This window comes from Chiloscyllium plagiosum, chromosome 4 (genome assembly GCF_004010195.1).
Source record: "Chiloscyllium plagiosum isolate BGI_BamShark_2017 chromosome 4, ASM401019v2, whole genome shotgun sequence".
Taxonomy (NCBI): domain Eukaryota; kingdom Metazoa; phylum Chordata; class Chondrichthyes; order Orectolobiformes; family Hemiscylliidae; genus Chiloscyllium; species Chiloscyllium plagiosum.
The window spans coordinates 46,852,350-46,873,160 of NC_057713.1; the positions used below are offsets into that span (position 1 = coordinate 46,852,350).

The following is a 20,811-nucleotide window of genomic DNA, read 5'->3' on the forward strand; positions in this document are numbered from 1 at the left end:
TACTCTATGCTACTCTATCCCCACCCCCACCCTCCTCTAGCTTATCTCTCCACGCTTCAGGCTCTCTGCCTTTATTCCTGATGAAGGGCTTTTGCCCGAAACATCGATTTCGAAGCTCCTCGGATGCTGCCTGAATTGCTGTGCTCCTCCAGCACCACTGATCTAGAATCCAATATTAAACTGTCATCCTGGGGCTAAAATAGGCTAAAATAGACTCTGCCTACCTCTTCTTTTTCTAAATGGTGGTCACAAGTTGGACAACTAACAAGAACAAATATAAATTCTCATAAGATAAACTGCAGATACCAGTAATTCATCACTAGTAGCACAATTCATGATAAAATGTATGAGTATTATCATCCATTATCATCTAAACCTTTTCTTACACTGTCAGTAGAATCAGATACATTAGGGACATTCTAGCGATTCTTGGATGGGCACATGGATGAAAGTAAAATGAAGGATATGTAGATTAGTTTAATCTCAGAGTGGGATAAAAGGTCGGCACAACATTAAGGGCTGAAGGGCCTGTATTGTGCTGTACTGTTCTATGTTCTATGTTCAATCTCTTAGAATGACTTACTTCCACTCTAATTGCATGTAGTTTGAGATGGCTGATAGATCCAATCTGCAAATTGGGGACTTTGCCACAAGCAGATTAAAGGATTAAAGGAATGGGAAATGAGTTGTTTGGAGATTTTGGGCATGCTTCTGATGTTTCACCTTATCTTTGTTTATTCCTGATGAATTCTGTCAATATATTCAGTGCTTTCTTGAATAAATCATTTCCATTTCGTTTAGTCACAAACCAGGAACTTCCAAGAGTAGTTGGGGATGTTTAATCTCTTCACTGATGCTTTGAGGACATTTCTAAGATGTATCTAGACTTCTAGGTTTCTCCTGCCATGACTGAATTTGAAGTAAATCAGCTACTTGAATAACAAATCTCGCCCTGTAGAGGTGGTGTTGATAACCTTGATGTGCCGACATTGGGCATGTTGACTTGCTGTTGGTCTGCCTTTCCTACCAACAGATTTGGAGGATCTTGTGAAGGTACCATTTCACAGAGGCCATCCTAAAAGCAAGCCAGTACTTCTCCAGTGTTTTGAGGCACCTGCTATTGTCCAAATCTCTGAAGCATGCGTAACGGTCTTAGTCATGGTTTTGAGATTCTGCTCCTCCTTTTGCTCAATCACGTTCTTCATATACACCATATTCTAACAAATGGTAGATCTGTCAGCACATTTTTGCCTCCATGCAACCCTGTTATGGTATGTACCAAACACTAGATATAGGAAAGTCTGCTCTCATATCTAGATTCTGTACAAGTGTTGATAAAATGCTCAAGTTGAATTATACAACTACATCTCACTGACAAAACAGATGCTTCAGCATTGGAGAAGGACCAGCGATTAGAATACCAACCACCTTCCAGATTTCCAAACCTATTGCTTTCTGACTTAGTATTCACTGATTGCATGAGAATGTGGATCGGACAAGGTGCTTTACTAACCTATTGTTCTTATTGTGAGTCTAATTCACCTGCCAATGTATGCAATGACAGATTAGAATAAGCTGATTCCTCCCTCTATGCAACCATTTCTACTGTTTGCAAAGATCCAGCTTTGTCTGGTCCTGGATCTTAAGCTCAGGGAAACCCAAGGGAAACACTTCCGCCGTATACCAGAAAGATCTGACTGGTGAAAAAGAATATTTTAAACCCACCCAATGAGCCACAAAGTTAACTGCACCTGGATTTTTTTTTGTTAATGAAGAACATCATCATATATTTATATAGTGCCTGTAACTTAACAAGAGAGTTGTGCTGGAAAAGTACAGCAGGTCAGACAGCATCCGAGGAGCAAGAGAATCGACGTTTTGGGGATAAGCCCCTCATCAGTTTCCTGCTGTGCTTTTCCAGCACCACACTCTCGGGTCTAATCTCCAGCCCCTGCAGTCCTCACTTTCTTCTGTAACTTACAAACATAGATGTCAACCAGAAATGAAGAAATATTCAGAGGCATGATCAAAATGCCCAAGCCAATGGGTTTTTCAGTGGGCATTTGACTGAAGGCAAGAAGGCAGAGAAATTGAAAAAAAATTCCAGAGGACTAAAGGCCGTGAAGGCCTGGAGAGATGTGTAAGCAGAAACGGTTGTATTAGAATAAGAAAGTGAGAACTGGAAGCAGGATTAGGCCATTTAGCCACATGAGCTTGCTCCACCATTTATTGGCTGTTCTGACCATGGCCTCAACTCCACTTTACTGCCTGGCCCACATAACACTTGTCTCACTTCTCATTCAAAAACTTAGTTTTGAATATATTCAATGCCATTATTCTCCAGGGTGTAGAATACCAAAGATTCTTAACTCTCTGATGGAAGAAATCCTTCTCATTTCTGTCTTAAATGGAAGATTTAATATTTAATCTGAAGATGTGCCTTTGGTTCTGGACCCTGTCATGAGGGGAAACAATCCTTTCAGCAACTTACCCTATCAAGTTCCCCTAGAATGTTACAAAAAGATCACCTCACATTCTTCTAAATCATAGTGAGTAGAAGCTCAATCTGCTCAACTTCTCTTCAGACAATATATTTGTCACAGGAATCAATCCAGGAAACATTGTTTGAATTGTGTCCAATGCAAGGGCATCCTTCCTTAGGTAATTTGGAGATGCCGGTGTTGGACTGGGGTGTACAAAGTTAAAAATCACACAACACCAGGTTATAGTCCAACAGGTTTAATTGGAAGCACACTAGCTTTCGGAGCGCCGATCCTTCATCAGGTGATTGTAAGGCACAGAATTTATAGCAATAATTTACAGTGTGATGTAACTGAAATTATACATTGAAAAATACCTTAATTGTCTGTTGTGTCTTTCATCTGTTCGAATATCATGATAGTTTCACTTCTTTCATGTGTAAATCACAAAATCTTTTTTTAAAAGTTGCATTCTCAGGTTAGCTGTAAAATTTGAGTCAGCTAGACAATATGTTGAAGGTGTTGGCCCCCTGTTTTCTCTGTCTATGTCATGATGTTTACATTGATTCTAATGTAAAAAGTGAGATAACAGAGTTTTACATGAATTCATGCAGTTTTTGAGCAAAGTACAATGTAACTCTGCAAATACAAATTCACCCCACAAAATATATGTGTGCATGTGGGTCTTTGTGTTTGTCTGTGTGTCTGTCTGTCTGGGTTGGGGGTTATGAGTGTGAGAGAGAGTGTATGTGTGTGTGTAGTGAGTGTAGCATGTCTTAAGTCTGTGAGGGGGTGAGCATTTCTGAGAGAGCTTTTCATGGTAGATGTTGAGAAGATTTTTCCACTAGTGTGGATATCTTTAATTACAGAATGTAGTAAGAGGATACTCATTTAAAACTGAGAGGTGAAGGAATTTCTTCTTTCAGGTAACGAATGTCTGAAATTCTCTACCCCAGGAAATTGTGGAGGCTAGATTACTGAGACTATTTGAAGAGGAGGTTGATAGATTTTTGAAATATTGAGGATTTGAGGGCCACGAGGAGAAGATGTGAAGGAGGAGTGAGGGCCTGGGGCACATCTGCACCCATCCTATAGAATGACAGAGCAGGCAAAAGATGCTTAATGGCCTACTCCAATTCCTATTTCTTATGCTCTTATGTACCACATATCCTGTGACAATGACCCTAGCCAGAGGAAGCATCATCCCTGCATGCAATTTGTCCAGTTCTGTCAGAATTTAATGTTTTATTGAGATCCTTCCCATTTTTCAAAATTCCAGTGAATTCAGGCCCAGTGTACTCAGACTCTCTTGAAATAAATAATTGCTTCCTGCATCTATTTGCTTGCTTTCAATGATTGTACATGGAGACTCAGGTCCCTTTTACACATTAACATTTTCCAATCTATCATCATTTGAATAACACTGTCATTCTATTTCTCCTACTAAAGTGGACAGCTTCACATTTATCCACATATACTTCATCTGCCATTTGCTGAGTACTAATGAGAGGTGTCACAGCTTTAGTAAGGTATTTAGAAATGCTAATTCTCTCTTCATTGGCAACTCGCCACTATCTAGCAAGAAACTCACAATACTGCTCGGCAAAAGCATTAAAGATGGTGAAGATGCTTCTGAAAATCCAAATGCAGCATATGCATTAGTAGCAAGACTTCCTTACTTTTAGTACAGCATTTTCTTTGCAATAAATACCAATATTCAACTTGCAATCTGCCTGAAGAATTTGCAAGTTATGCTTTAGTAAATTATGTACAAGCACACCTAGATGCCTCGGTACCACAGCATTCTGTAGTCTCTCTGTAGTAAATAATATTCTACTTTTCTATTCATCCTGGAACAGCCTGACATTTTTCAACATTTCACTCCACCTGCCACATTTTCAACACCCACTTTACATAGTTATATCCCACTCAATCTCTTTGGGGGGATTTTATGTAGACACTGGAAATGGGAATTGTGTGAGAGGTAAACTTTGAGCTTTCCGATGCTGGAATGAAAGTAACAAATTTAGGCAGCAACAGATTTAGATTAGATTAGATTAGATTCCCTACAGTGTGGAAACAGGCCCTTTGGCCCAACAAGCCCACACCGACCCTCTGAAGAGTAATCCACCCAGAGCCATTTCCCTCTGACTAATGCACCTAACACTATGGGCAATTTAGCATGACCAATTCACCTGGCCTGCACATCTTTGGGCTGTGGGAGGAAACCGGAGCACCCGGAGGAAACCCACGCAGGCACGGGGAGAATGTGCAAACTCCACATAGACAGTTGCCCGAGGCTGGAATCGAACCCAGGTCCCTGGTGCTGTGAGGCAGCAGCGCTAACTACTGAGCCACCGTGCTGCCCGTTGAAGGAGAATTATATATATTTCTGATTGCAAGCAGCTGGAAGATCATTTAATGCATTCAGCAAAGCGCATATACAGCACTTTCCAAATCCACTATCTAAAACACAAGGGTAGTACACACATGGGTAGTACCATCTGCAAGTTTCTCTCCACACCACTCACCATTCAGACATGAAAATATATCACCATTCCTTCAGTATCACTGTGTCAAAATTCTGGAACTCCCTTCCTAATGACATTGTAGGTCTATCTACACTAAATGGATGGCAGCATTCACGAAAGCAGCTCACCTTCTCAAGGGCAACTGAGGATGGGCAATAAACATTGGCCCAGTCAGCGTTGCTCACACCTCATGTGTGAATTTTTTAAAAAGTCACGCATACTCAAGTAGCATCAATGAAAGCGGATCAAAACATGACTGACCACAGAAAGACATGGTGGGTATGGAATGGGATTGGGGTATGGTTGACCAATGGACCATGTTCAAGGAGATCAAGATATGGCTTCCTGGGCATGTAGCATGGCCCTTTGAAAATTTGTTGGGGAAACATGTAGGAAGCAGGATCACAGTGGGAGGGTCAAACTCTATAGGTGGGAAGCATGATTATAGTGGGATTATGGGTTGTAAAGGCCAGGTCAATAATGAGGACTGGTCTGGTGTGACAGAGGAAAATCACATGTTAGTCTAATGAGAAGAAGCTCTTGTCTTAATTAAGAAGTAGTTCATTGCATGTTAATGATTAGGAACAGGTTACATTAGTCTGATAGATATAGTGTTTGTATCTTTAACATTTTAAATCCCAATATATTATAAAACAGCTCACCAGTCAATTTTTTTTCTATTATTAATATTTCTACATTTATGAATACAATTACATTTACCATCATCCAATCTCCCCTCAAGTCTCTGACTTCAAAAAAATAGGCGGTCTAGGTAGTTTCACAACTCTGCCAGATTCAATTTCTTTGGACTTGGAATATTGGTCAACCTTTGACTTGAGGATGGTTCACTTTGATTCTGTTATTGATAGGAAGACCCTTAATCTCCTCACTTTCTTTCACTTACAACATATTTCTTTCTGCTCCCTTTCAATATTTGAAAATACTATTAATCTCATGAATTCCCTTTGCAGAGGATGGCTGTCTTGTTGAAACTGATATTTTCTTTCTTTCTCAGCTTGGCAATTTCTTTTTAACAGCATTCTGGACCTCTGAGCCAGGGAAGTCTTTTTTGACTATGTCCTGCATATGTGGACATTGGTCCACCCATTTCAGAAGTGTCATACGTAGTCATCTATATAGTCATATGCAGTCCATCTTCAATCTATGTGAACAAATATTGACTCTCTCTTGTCAATTCTGTGGTGGAGTATGTAGGCTGTGTGCCTCACCTTATTAGTTCGGTTGAATACTTACATTCTCTCACTTTATTGGTAATCTCAATACATTCACCTCCCCAGACTGGCTCGTGAGTGATAGTTCCTTACATGGCATGATCTCTGTCACTGGTATTGATAACTAATTCTTGGAAGATGAAGAAATTAAATGCTCTACGTGAACTTGGGTCTTGTCAACACCTACCATCAGATTTAAGTCTGCCATAATGATTTGTCCTCTATGCTACCTTGACGTCTCAATAATTTCAGTTAATGACTCAGTGAACTCAAGTGGAGTTCAACTGCTCATGGGCCTTCTCATCATTTGCATCTCCTCGCAAACTTTGCTGATACTTGTCAACTGAATTTTTCTCTGTGATGTTGAGTAGCAAGTATTTCTATCAACACTTTACAGTCATAGGTTTCAAAATATTAAAGGCAATCCTCAATATCTTTGGAGAGCCCAGGTCACCACATAATTGACTGAGCTTTGGTTCTGCACCTGACAATCCCCAGGTCTCCCTTATGCATCCTTTCCAGGACAACTTACCAAATTAAATAGGGAAAAAACAGTATTTTATCATACACTAGTCAGTCAGCTACAATTGTGAAATGCTGTTGACACTCAAAATATATTTTCAATGCCAACCCAGTAAACCTTTGGCCTGATCCTCCAAAGGAATAGTGATAAATGGTGGGCATCTTTGGTTACTCTTCTACTCATGATGTATTTAGTGGAGCAGACTTTAGGTTGCAGGCACGATATCTTATCAACAGCATGAAAAAAAATTCTCCTTTGTGAACAGAGCTGACTTCAGTGGATTCTGTCAATGCTTGGGGCAATGCCATGAGTCTATGAGATCTTCTATCAGTCATCCTTTAAATGGTTGTTCACTATCTGACTCTTCCTTGGCCTATGGCTTCATGACCTACTATTCTGTGAACAGATGCACCATAACTGGTTGTTTCTTGACCAGTTATCAATTGACTGCAGATTGTTTACTTCCTTCTGCTATTTGAAGAAGCTAGAGGTCACGGCACATATTTAATTTTGAAAGTAAGCACTCTATTTATAGGCTCACAATGATATGAAAACACTTACATTGGAAGGTTGCTTGTAGCTTTCATAGTGCTGCTCCTTCATCAGGTGGTTGGAAGCTAGTGCTTCCAAATAAACATGTTGGATTATAACCTGGTGTTGTGTGATTTTTAACTTTTATGCCCCAGTCCAACACCAGCACCGCCAAAAACATTTTCTAACTTACAAATGCTTTTATGGGAGTAGCGATTTAACTTTTTGCTGTTCTCTAACTGTCCTACTTCTGTCCATCTTCTGGAAGCACCTGTTGTCTTTCTTCACTATTTTTCTTCATAGTGGGAGTGAGCCTAATCTAAGTATTCTGAAATGTTCCCTTAAATGTCTGCCACTGAGTTTTTGTTGATCTATAGCCTAATATATGCCAGTTCACTTTGACTATCAGATTTTCATTATTTATTTCTCCCTGTATATCTATCTTGTTATGAAAACTAGAAACATATTGTCTTGTTAATATTTTCCTCATCACTCTGATCTTATTTACTGGTGTACCTTTACGCTTTGTTCCTTCCTTTTACACAATGGAATCATTACCCAAATACTACCCTACATATTGTCATGTCTTTTTCTTTAACTTTCTAAATTTCCCTTCTCTTGAACTCTACTCCACCACCTCTTGCCTCATGATTTAGGTTGAAACCCTCTCTATAGCCCTAATTATTTAATTCACCACAGCATGGTTGAATTGAAACATGTCTCATGGAATAATTCCTCCATTCCTTATAATTTATGTCAGTATCCATTTCTCCCAAAACAATCTTTCAGCCACGCATCAACTCTTTAATTTTATTGACTCTGTGTCAATTTGTTAATTGCTCCGCTTGTAATCTGGAGGTTACAACTTTTGTAGTTCTGCTTTTTGATTTTTTTTCCCCCAGTTACTCCGACTCCTTCAGCTGAACGTGTTAATCCTACCTATGCCATTGGTACCTTTATGAATGATGATGATCCTTCCTCGCCAATACCATTCCTCTCTAACCCTGAGGAAATTACCTTAACTATGACATTAGGTGGGTAGTTTGATTGGAGTTTTAAGCCAATTTAGTAGTGAATATTTTGTATTTTGTCTCTGAAATCAATATAGATAAAATTAGACCATAAGACACAAAGGAGAATTACGCCATTCAACCCATTGAGTTTGGTACTGCCAGTTGTTCAGGCTGATGACCCCATTCTCCTGCCTTCTCCTTGTAACCCTTGATTCCCTTACTAATCAAGAACTATCTATCTCTTGTAACCCTTGATTCCCTTACTAATCAAGAACTATCTCTGTCTTAAATGTACTCAATGACTTGACCTCCATAGGCCTTCTGTGACCATGAGTTCCCTCTAGCTGAAGAAATTCCTCCTTATCTCAGTTCCCTTCACTCTGAGGCTGTGCCCTTAGGTCCTAGTCTCTCCTACTAGATGAAAACATCTTCTCCAAGTCCAATCTATCCAGGCACCTCAGTATTCTGTATGTTTCAATCAGATCCCCCTTCATCCTTCTAAACACAATTGAGTACATAGCAGAATCCTCAAGCACTCCAGATGACAAACTCTTCATCACCAGGATCATTCTTGTGAACCTCCTGTGGATCCCCCCTATGCCAATACATCCTTCCTTAGATACTGAGCCCAAAATTGTTCACAATATTCCAAACGTAGTCTGACTAGAGCCTTATACAGCCCCAGTAGTACACCTCTGCTCTTGTATTCTAGCTCTCTCAAAATGAATGCTGACATTGCGTTTGCTTTCCTAGCCATCAACTGAATCTGTATATTAACCTTAAGAGAATCCTGAACCAGATTTCCCAAGATCCTTTTGCTTCAGATTTCTAAAGCCTTTCCCCCTTTAGAAAACAGTCAACACGTCTATTCAACCTACCAATGTGCACACAATGGACAAAGTTATATCATAAGGCAAAGGAGTAGATTTAGGCCCTTCAGCCCATTGAGTCTGCTGTGCCATTTGATTATGGCTGATATGTTTCCCAACCCCACTCTTCTACCGTCTTCCCATAACCCTTGGTCCCTTACTAACCAAGAACCTATCTATGTCTTAAATACACTCAATGATTAGACCTCCTCAGCCTTCTGCAGCACTGAGTTCCACAGATTCACCACCCTCTGGCTGAAGAAATTTCTCCTCATCTCAGTTCTAAAGGTTCACACTTACCACACTGTACTCCATCTGCCACTTCTTTACCCACTCTCCTAGCCTGTCCAAGTCTTTCTGCAGTCTCCCCGTTTCCCCAATACAACCTGCACCTCCACCTATCCTTGCGTCATCTGCAGATATAGCAACAACATCCTCAGTTCTTTTATCTAGATTGTTAATGTATAACATAAATAGTTGCGGTCCCAACACTGACCCCTGCGGAACTCCACTAGTCACCAGCTACCATCCTGAAAAAGACCCTTTTATCCCTACTCACTGCCAGTTAGCCAATCCTCTATCCATGTCAGTACCTTGCCCCTAACACCATGGGCTCTTATCTTATTCAGCTGACTCCTGTGTCGCACTTTGTGAAAGACCTTCTGGAAATTCAAGTGAATCACGTTCATTGACTCTCGTCTATCTAACTTGCTCCTTATCTCCGCAAAGAATTCAAACAGATTTGTCAGGCATGACCTCCCCTTGATGAAGATGTGCTGACTCCGCCCTATAGAGTCATAGAGACATACAGCACGAAAACAGACCCTTCGGTCCAACTTGTCCATGCCGACCAGACATCCCAACCCAATCTAGTCCCACCTGCCAGCACCCGGCCCATATCCCTCCAAACCCTTCCTATTCGTATACCCATCCAAATGCCTCTTAAATGTTGCAATTGTACTAGCCTCAACCACATCCTCTGGCAGCTCATTCCATACACGTACCACCCTCTGCGTGAAAAAGTTGCCCCTTAGATCTCTTTTATATCTTTCCCCTCTCACCTTAAAACTATGTCCTCTAGTTCTGGACTCCCCCACCCCAGGGAAAAGACTTTTCCTTATCTTATCTTATCCATGCCCCTCATAATTTTGTAAACCTCTATAAGGTCATCCCTCAGCCTCCGACACTCCAGGGAAAACAGCCCCAGCCTGTTCATGCCTCTCCCTTTGGCTTAAATCCTCCAACCCTGGCAACATCATTGTCAATCTTTTCTGAACCCTTTCAAGTTTCACAACATTTTTCCAATAGGAAGGAGACCAGAATTGCATGCAATATTCCAGCAGTGGCCTAACCAATGTCCTGTACAGTCGCAACATGACCACCCAAATCCTGTACTCAATACTCTGACCAATAAAAGAAAGCATACCAAACTCCTTCTTCATTATCCTATCTACCTGTGACTCCACTTTCAAGGAGCTATGAACCTGCACTCCAAGTTCTCCTTTGTTCAGCAACACTCCCTACGATCTTACCATTAAGCGTATAAGCCCTGCTAAGATTTGCTTTCCCAAAATGCAGCACCTCACATTTATCTGAATTAAACCCCATCTGCCACTTCTCAGCCCAATGGCCCATCTGATCAATGTCCTGTTGTAATTTGAGGTAACCTTCTTTGCTGTCCACGACACCTCCAATTTTGCTGTCATCTGCAAAACTACTAACTATACCTCTTATGCTCACACCCAAATCATTTACATAAATGACGAAAAGAAGTGGACCCAGCACCAATCCTTGTGTCACTCCACTGGTCACAGGCCTCCAGTCTCAAAAACAACCCTCCACCACCGCCCTCTGTCTTCTACCTTTGAGCCAGTTCTGTATCCAAATGGTTAGTTCTCCCTATTCCATGAGATCTAACCTTGCTAACTAGTCTCCCACATCTTACCGTGCACTTCCAAGTACTGCACAATCTCATCCTGAACAATGAACCCTAAAATCTTACCAATGACCAAGGTCAGGCTAACCAGCCTGTCTTCTGCCTCCCTCCCTTCTTTAGCAGGAGTGCTATATTAGCCATTTTCCAGTCTTCAGTAACTCTCCCTGACTCCCACCAATGCCTTTTCAATCTCCTCAGCTATCTCCTTCAGAATGTTGGAGTATAGATCATCTGGTCCAGCTGATTTCTCCACCTTCTGAACTCTCAGCTTCCCCAACACCATGTCTATAATGATGGCCACTCCACTCATCGCTGCCCCCTGACTGCTAAAGTTCTGCTATGCTGCTGGCGTCTTCCACTGTGAAAACTGATGCAAAGTACCTATTCAGTTCCTCCACTATTTTTTTTGCTCCCATTCCTATTTCTCCAGCCTCATTTTCTAGAGTTCAATAGTTTATTGCCTCAGACAAAATAAGCAGGAAAATATGAAGGAAATCATGTTCAGAGAATAAAAGAGTTCACGCACAACAAAGTCTTGAAAATAAAGTGGAACCCAAGGAATTGGAAAAATCATCTTGGTGGGGGAATTATTTTTACTTTAAGTTATCGTTGATTCAGGAAAGTGGAAGGGCAGGAGAACTGGAATGACGATTTTATTTATTTAATATTTGATATATACAAAGTAAAACACTTTATATTCAGAAAATCATTTTTCATAAGAAAACGAAATGTGATCGGGATGAAGAAAGATTAGAAACGCAATTGAAGCATGTTGTTCGAAAGTTCTGGGTGTCTCACAACCGATTATTTGGTGAAGAACATTATCAAATACAAATAGGAAAGTCAAGCAGCACAGATCTAGACGAGTTCATTCTGAATTTCTGAGAAACATTTCCATCTGTACTGATTTATTAAAACATAGCAATGCTTTGACGATCGGACCAAACTGACCCATGAATGCGGACATGATTTCAAGAGACACAGTAACGTATTAAAAATACCATTCAAATTTAGCAATTCCTCAGAAGCCTTGAATCTCGTTTTACTGTCAAACGCGACGCAAAAGGGCAGAAGCAATTTTATGGATAAAACCACAGTAATTGTTTCTCAGCAAAACATTACATTTGGAGGAAATTAAAGCGAAACCTCAGCATAAACCTGAGGTTTTCACTTTAAGTATCTAATTTCGGAATGAATTCGCGCTCCGATTTACCTTGCTGTGACTTTGGGATCGAACTTGGCTCTGTACTTGGCCACCCGGGTCCTCCTTGCTCCATTGGGGCAGCTCGCATCGTTTTGCCCGCTGTCCACGCCTTTGGATCCCGCTGTCAGTGGCCCCACCTCGCACACCTTCGGCTTGCACTTCACCACAGTCTTCACAAAATCCGCGTAGCAGTTCCTCGGCGGCTCTGGTAGCACTTTACTCGTCCCGCAGCCCATCACTCGGACATTGTGCGTTCACCGAGCTGCATCTGGCCGGTGTAGACCCAGACCTCACTCACCGTGTGCTTGCACACTGCCAGGTTAAAGCCAGCAGCAGCAGCACTCGACATTGTGCCATTGTACTGCCCCCAAGCGATCTGCCAGCCATCCTACAGGTGCCTCTATCATTCACTCATGAGTGGGTGGACCAAGTAATCTGACAGAAAGAAAAGTCAAAACATCCCCCAAAAAGAGTTGTGACTTAAACCACTTATCTCAACATTTGCAATAAATCATTGCCCAGCAGCAGAATGATACGTGTGTTTATTTTTGGCACTTTGTCTCAATTTCAGATTTCCAGCATCTGTGGTTGTTGGCTTTTTACAATCCAGCAGCTAGCGCAAATTGCATTAGCTCCTTAAACTGAGCAAACTGATTGCCCCATCCCGCCCTAAACAGCTCACCCTGCACAAACTGTGGCTTCTACCCAGAACTGGTCAAATCCTGACGCCACTACATTGACTTCACTGACCTGTGTTGCAGACAATCCCTCTCAGAGTCACTGTTTTCAGATGGCCAGGGTTCATCGCCAAGGCCCTATTGGAAACAGTGAACGGGGAAAAATACTTAATGATTAGCATTAGGATGGAAAGAGCTAATCACTTGTGATTGTTGGCTCCTCAGGGTGATTCTGTTAGCCTGGTAATGCAGAGGGCTTTGTTTTTTGGGGATTTGTGTCTGCAGACTGTATTTCTGGAGAATAACCTGGTGCAGTCTTTGAACCTGAGATGGGATTAGCAATATATTTAACTCATCAGTACATTTTTATAAATCTTCTTGTCTCAATTCAGATTGAAAAACTGAAGGGTATTACTGCTACATACATTGCGGATTCTTACAGCCTTTCGCTATTACCAAATCATGGATGTACTGGAGCTAGTGAAATTAATGTCCCAGGACTGAATTTACATGTTGCAGTGGGAGCTCACCTAGCGGTGCACCATCCTCCAACTCCCACTCCCACCTTTTATTGATGCACTGAACAAAGTTGCAGCCAATTAGCAGCATTCTGGCAGGAAGAACGAAGGGTGAGCTATGCTGGCATGATGGCTCAGTGGTTAGCACTGCTGCCTCACAGCGCCAGGGACCCAGGTTCCATTCCAGCCTCAGGCTACTGTCTGTGTGGAGTTTGCACATTCTCCCGATATCTGTGTGGGATTCCTCCCACAGTCCAAAGATGTGCAGGTTAGTTGAATTGGCCAGGCTAAATTGCCCATTGTGTTCAGGGATGTATAGGTTAGGTGTGTTGGTCGAGTGGGGAATGAGCTTGGGTAGGATACTCTTCGGAGGGTTGGTGTGGACTTGTTCGGCCGAAAGGCCTGTTTCCACACTGGAGGGATTCTATGTGGCCAAGAGGCATTTAGTGAGGAATGCCCAGTGGCAAAGTGGATCAGGCTTGAACTAGAAGCTGGTTAGCTGCGGAAGGAAAAACTTCTTGTACAGAAACCTGAAGTATTGGAGAGGAAAGAACATGTTTTCCACGTTGAACACACCATGGCAGATGGTGAAATTTAAATTAGGGACAAAATCTGGAATTAAAAGCTAGCCTAATGGTGACCTTGTAACCACTGTCAGTTGTCACTAAAATAAAACCCTCTCTTGTTCACTAAAGTCCTTTAGTGAAGGAAATCTGCCATCCTTACCTTATCTAACCTACATATGATTCCAGACCCACAGCAATAGGGTTGACTCTTGACTGCCCCCTGAAAGGGGCGATTCACTGAGTTGTGTCTAACAACTACAAAGACTAAAGAAAGGAAAGGAACTGGACAGACTAACTGGCACTGTCCTTGGCACTGCAAACAGCAAAAGTAAACACAACCCTATCAACCCTGCAAAGCCCTTCTTACCAACATCTGGGATGTTTGAGCCAATGCAATAGGTATACAGCATAACATTGTAAAGGAGTCAGAACAGAGAGAGTTCAGCTATGTTGTGGAGTAAGGTGAGAGTGGATGGCCTCTATTTTAATGCTAGGAGTATAGAGGTAAAATAGATATGTTAAAAGCATGGGCTGACATGTGAATTTGTGATATTGTTGCCATCACAGAGGGAGGGGTAGGACTGGTAACTCGACATTCAAGGGTGTTGGACCTTCAGGCAAGATGGGAAGTGTGTAAAAGAGAAGGTGCTGTTGCATTATACATTCAGGAATCAGTTACTGCAGTAAGGAGGGATGATATTTTAAAAGGGTCTTCAAATGAGGCTTTCTGGATAGAGTTTAGGAATAAAAAGGGGCAGTCACATTCCTATGTTAATATAGGTCCCTAAACAGCTTCCAGGCAATAGAGTGGCAGATATGCAGTGAATTCATTGAAGTATGTAATAAAAGTAAGATAATTATATTCAAGGATTCTGCAACATTAATTGGGATAGCCATAGTTTAAAGATTTTAGAGGGGGTGGATTTCTTGAAGTATATTTGGGAGAGCTTTTTATATCAACACCTAGAGAATCCAAAAAGATTTAGTATCAAGGTGGCAGGTAGGGAGCATTTTAACTATAATGCAATATGATTTAAGTTTGCTATGGAAAAGAAAAGAGATGGTCTGCAAAACATATTTTGGATTGGAGAAGGCAGACTTTATTAAAATAAGTCATGATCTGGCCAAAGTAGACTGGGAACAGCTACTTTTGGGAAAATCTTTAGTAGAACAATGGTGGGCATTCAAAAAGGAAACAGGGAAAGTGCACACCAAACATACTGTCTTTAGGGTGACATGTAGGAGCAATAAGCCTAGAGAACCCTAGAGGCTCTTCTGGAGTACTGTCCAGTTCTGGTCGCCATGTTATAGGAAGGATATTATTAAGCTGGAGAGGATTCAGAAAAGATTTACCAGGATGTTGCTGGGCATGGAGCTTTTGAGTTATGAGGAGAGGCTGGGTAGGTTGAGACTTTTTTTCACTGGAAGTTGAGAGGTGACCTATCAAACTTTATAAAATCATAAGAGGTATAGATAAGGTGAATGGCAGGTATCTTTTCCCTAAGGTGGGGGATTTCAAGATTAGGGGACATATCTTGAAGGTGAGAGGAGAAACATTTTAAAAATTACATGGGGGTAACTCTTTTTACACAGAGTTGTTCATGTGTGGAATGAACTTACAGATGAAGTGGTGGTTGTGGGTGGAGTTATAACATTTAAAAGATAGGTACATGAATAAGAAATGTTTGGAGGGATATGGACCAAGGGGAGGTGGGTGGGACTAATTTCGTTTGGGATTATTGTCAGCATAAACTGGACTAAAAGGTCTATTTTCATGCTGTCTTATTCTAAGATTCTATAATCCTGGATATCTAGGAATACTCAGGACTGGATAAGAAGGGAAATAAAGGCTTTTCGCTGGTGCAAGGTGAGCAAATCAACAGAGGGCCTACTGGAGTTTAGAAAGTACAGGGTGGAGCTTAAGAGAACAATTAGGAGATCAAAGAGTGGGCATGAAGAAACACTTTATTCCTGATGAAGGGCTTTTGCCCGAAACGTCGATTTTGCTGCTCCTCGGATGCTGCCTGAACTGCTGTGCTCTTCCACCACCACTAATCCAAAATGACGAAACGCTAGCAGGTCAGATTAGGGACAATCCCAAGATATTCTGTAAGTATATTAGGGTGAAGGGGATAATCAGGGAAAGAGCAGGGCTTATAAAGATCAAGGAGAAATCTATGTATGGAGCCAGAGGACATGCTGGGTGTTAACTAAATACTTCATTTCTGACTTCACTGAAGGAATTTGGAGAGGTGACTTTGAAATTCTAGATTAACATTTGGAGTGAACAGATATTGGAGGTTTTGGGCAGCCTTAAAACTAGACAAATCCCTTTATACATCCATCTCCCAACAGGATGGTCTCAGGGCTCTCTACTTTTTCCTGCAAAAAAGGCCTGAACTGTCCCCATCCACCACCACCCTCCTCCATCTGGCTGAGCTCATCCTCACGTTGAACAACTATTCCTTTAACTCCTCTCATTTTCTTTGATTTATTATTGTCACGTGTACCTGAGTACAGTGAAATGTTTTGTGTTGCATATAGTACAGGCAGATCATAACATACAAAGAGTGAATTGGCTTCTTCTTTTCTCGGATTTTAAGAAAATCACTGGAATACTCTTTTATTTGGTTTTGAGATGTGAGCATCACTGGCTACGCCATCATTTTTTACCTCCATAAGCACTTAAGTGTCAACCACATTGCTGTGGGTCTGAACTCAAATGTAAGCTAGACCAGGTAGGAATGATAGATTTTCCTTCCTAAAGGGCAGTAAACCAGATGGTATTTTGCAAAAATTGACATTGACTATATGGTCACCACTAGGCTAGCTTTAAATTCCAGCATTATATTCTTTTGTAAATATTAGATTAGATTCTCTACAGTGTGGAAACAGGCCCTTTGTCCCAACAAGTCCACAAAGACCCCTCCGAAGAGCAGCCTACCCAGACACATTCCCCCACATTTACGCCTGACTAATGCACCTAACACTACGGGCAATTTAGCATGACCAATTCACCTAACCTGCATATCTTTGGACTGTGGGAGGAAACCAGAGCACCTGGAGGAAACCCACGCAGACACGGGGAGAATGTGCAAACTCCACATAGACAGTCGCCCAAGGCTGGAATCAAACCTGGGTCCCTGGCGCTGTGAGGTAGCAGTGCTAACCACTGAGCCACCATGCCGCCCTGAGCCACCGAGCTGCCCCAAACTCAAATTTCGCCATCTACCATGACAAGATTTGAATGCAGACCATTAGCCAAGGTGTTTGGACTACCACCTCAGTAATATTACCACTAAACCACCTCCTTTCCCTTTATTCTTACATTTTAAACCCCGAATGTATTAGTAATTGAATAAGAGCAATTACAGCAAACTTTGTTTTAACCAACTCCTTACTAAGCAGCATTCTCGATAAACTGGCAAAAATTATATACCTCAAATACCGCAAAGCTTACTCTATTATTATGTACAATTATTATGTATTTTTAAAATTTATTTGCCTCAATGTAAATATACTTGTTCAATTCAATGGCCACACAAAATGTCAATGGATGATTTGATTTTGAGACAGGAAGTGGTGGAGGCTGGTACAAATATGACATTTAAAAAGATCTGCATGGGTAAATGAATAGGAAGGGTTTAGAGAGATGTGGGCCAAATGCTAACAAATGGGACTAGATTAATTTAGGATATTTGCTCAGCGTGGATGAAGGGTCAGTTTCCATGTTGTACATCTCCATGACTCGATGACTTTAAGTACTAAGATGGTCGAGGAGTCAGTTGAAGGTGTGAGTAAGAAATCTCTCTGCTGGTAAGTTTTATTTGAGGGGAAGTTGCATTATTATTGAAGTGATTATGCTGTAAATAAAGTAAAACAGTGATGAGTATACCCCCAGATTCTGTTTCTGTTACTTAATGTGTATTTTTATGTTGATTATGTGGACTTATTGATTATCAGAGTATTTGACCAATTGGCACACTCCTAATCTCATAGATACTGGATTATAAAACGTTGACTGTACTTTGAAAATCAGCCAATTTACTACCTTGAATATTCAATGATTAAAGTAATGAACTTCTGCCACCCAGTGGCCAATGTTTTTAGTTCAGGTAGACATTGCAAATAAAGCAGCAGGCAAATACAACCTTTGAAAATTCATTTGGACTAAGTAATGTTTTTCTGGATTAGTTTTTCCCTGTTATCAATGCAGTTACAGGGAAAAGCTAATGAAAATGTTACTAAATGACTCTCAGCATTTAGCTATATAGTGTGCACAATGTCAAGACGAAATTCTTTGTTATCACGTTTATCTTGTTACGACACATCGTCAAATGAATTCTTTGCTTCCCTATGAACCCATTGGCTCCCACAGTTACCTGGACTATACGTCCTCATACCCTGCTTCCTGTAAAGACTCCATTCCATTCTCTCAGTTCCTCTGTCTCTGTCGCATATGTTCAGATGAGGCCAACTTCGACAAGAGAGTCTCTGAAATGTCCACCTTCTTCCTCAACTGAGGATTCCCCAGCACCATGCTTGACAGAGCCCTCAGCTGGCTCTGATCCATTTCCCGCACTTCCACCCTCAGCACCTCCCTTCCCTCCCACAAAAGCGATAGAGTTCCCCTTACCTTTACCTACTATCGCACCAGCATCTTCTTCCATAAGATCATCAGGCACCAGCGAGATGCCACCACCAGATACAGATTCCCTTCCCCTCCCTGTCCACCTTCCACATGGACCATTCCCTCCAGGACACCCTGGTCCACACTCCCTTCACTCCCAACACCCTTCCACAGACTCACAGCGCGGCAGCTTACCCTGAAACCACTGAAGGTGTAACACCTGCCCATTTATGTGCTCTGTCCCCAGTATCCAAGAGCCCAAACTTATCTTTAAGGTGAAGTAGCACTTCACCTGCACTTCCCCGTCTACTGCATTCTCTGCTCACAATGTGGTCTCCCCTACATTGAGGAAACAAAGCATAGACTGGGTGATTGCTTTGCAGAACATTACATTCTGTCCACAATAAAGACCCTGAGCTTTCAGTTGTCTGCCTGACACAACACCCTGTTCCTTGGCCAGCATTTCTGTCTCAGGCTTGTTGCAGTGTTCCTCTGAAGCTCAGTGCAAGCTGGAAGATCAACATCTCATCTCATTTGGTGATTCTGTAGCCCTCTGGACACAATATTGAGTTCAATCATTTTAGGGCCTGAACTGTCCCATGTCCTCACTCTCTACCCTACACACCAGGCCTTGTTACCACATAGCCTGCCATTACACCTATATTGTTAGTCAATAACAGTCTTCAGTAACAGCTATTCAGCCTCCTAGCCAGATTGTTATCAACTCCTTGGTCTGTCCAACTATTCTTCTCTCTCTTTGGGCTCTATCCCTACCTATCATTTACTTCTTAACTCCTCCCCCAACCCTTTCTTCTGCATATAAACCAAAATTTTCCTCACCACCATCAATTCTGAGGAAGGGTCACTGGACCTGAAACGTTAACTCTGATTTCTGTTCAGAGATGCTACTAGACCTGCTGAGCTTTTGTTTTTAGCAACTTCTGTTTTTATTCTTTGCTTCCCTATATATGATTCTTTTCATTGTTTGGAGGGAAGCTTTATATTTCTAGTTCAAAAAGTGCTATAGTACAAATAGACATCACCTATCCTGGTCAGTAAATTCAAATTGGTAACCAGCTCTTAACATTGATAATATTTAGTCAGGCTAATGTTTGATATTTTTAAGTTTGATTAGAAGTAAGTCATTGGAATGGATACTGGCAAACTGCATCAGAGAAGTAATAGAGTTTACAGTTTGTAGGTGACAACATTACACAAGATAATAAGTAGTACTTAATTCCACTTCAATTTTTTTTAAAAAACTTGCATTTTACAGAATAAAACACAATAAAGTGTATTTGTTTTACCACCATTTTGGGCTGAAAACATTATTATTGTAAAAAATAATTCTTCAGTACTTTGCAGTAGTGATCCCTGTTTCTTTTATATCCTTTTCTTACATTTCCCTGACATTTACAAAATTGCCTTGCACTTTATTGTCTTATGATATCAATCTGTGCAGTTATGATTAAGTTCCTTTCCCATTTGCTTAAACAATTTCTGGGCAGTGGTTTTTATGTAATGGTTTTGCTCTCAGCAATTTAGTCACTAACATCCAGACTGTTGTGATCAATTCATTCATTGCATTTTCTCCAGGGGGAATAACCCATTTTGGCTTTAAGGATATCCTGATCACTGTGCTCAAAGAGATCCCATCATCCAAATTTACTGCTGAATTTTCATAATAAACTCAGCTTTACTTCTTCAGCCCCTCTCTAATAATCCGGTTGGCTATTGTGCTACGTGTTCTTTATTTATTCTGATATCAGCTGGATTCCTATTGCCTTTGTAACTCATGACAAGGCAACTAGGCATTACATTTTAGAATGCAAGTTACCTGGATATAACTTTCTACAAATGATGACTGAATTTTGAATTCAAAGTCTGAATTGATCTGCAGATTTTTGAAAAAATCTTGCCTTCTTTTAAAAAAAGCAGTGTAGCACTATCTGACAGAAAGTTGTCATATCTACAACTTACATTGTGAGAAAAGAAATGGCATTTAAGAAAAGCATGAATATGCTTGTAGAAAAAGTACATGCAATAGCATACTTTTGCCACTAGTGGGATGTTTTGAATACTAATTTTCGAGAATAGAGGT

General features: G+C 41.1%; 1 protein-coding gene across 1 annotated transcript in view; it reads right to left on the bottom strand.

Annotated features, from left to right (window-relative positions):
- Positions 1–12,632, bottom strand: part of LOC122549552 (serine/threonine-protein kinase H1-like) — a 76,551-nt gene extending 63,919 nt beyond the window's left edge. The window contains exon 1 of the mRNA XM_043689398.1: positions 12,329–12,632. Coding sequence (XP_043545333.1) covers positions 12,329–12,555 — 227 coding nt within the window. The 5' untranslated portion in view covers positions 12,556–12,632. The remainder of the gene's footprint in view (positions 1–12,328) is intronic.
- Positions 12,633–20,811: the final 8,179 nt, after the last annotated feature.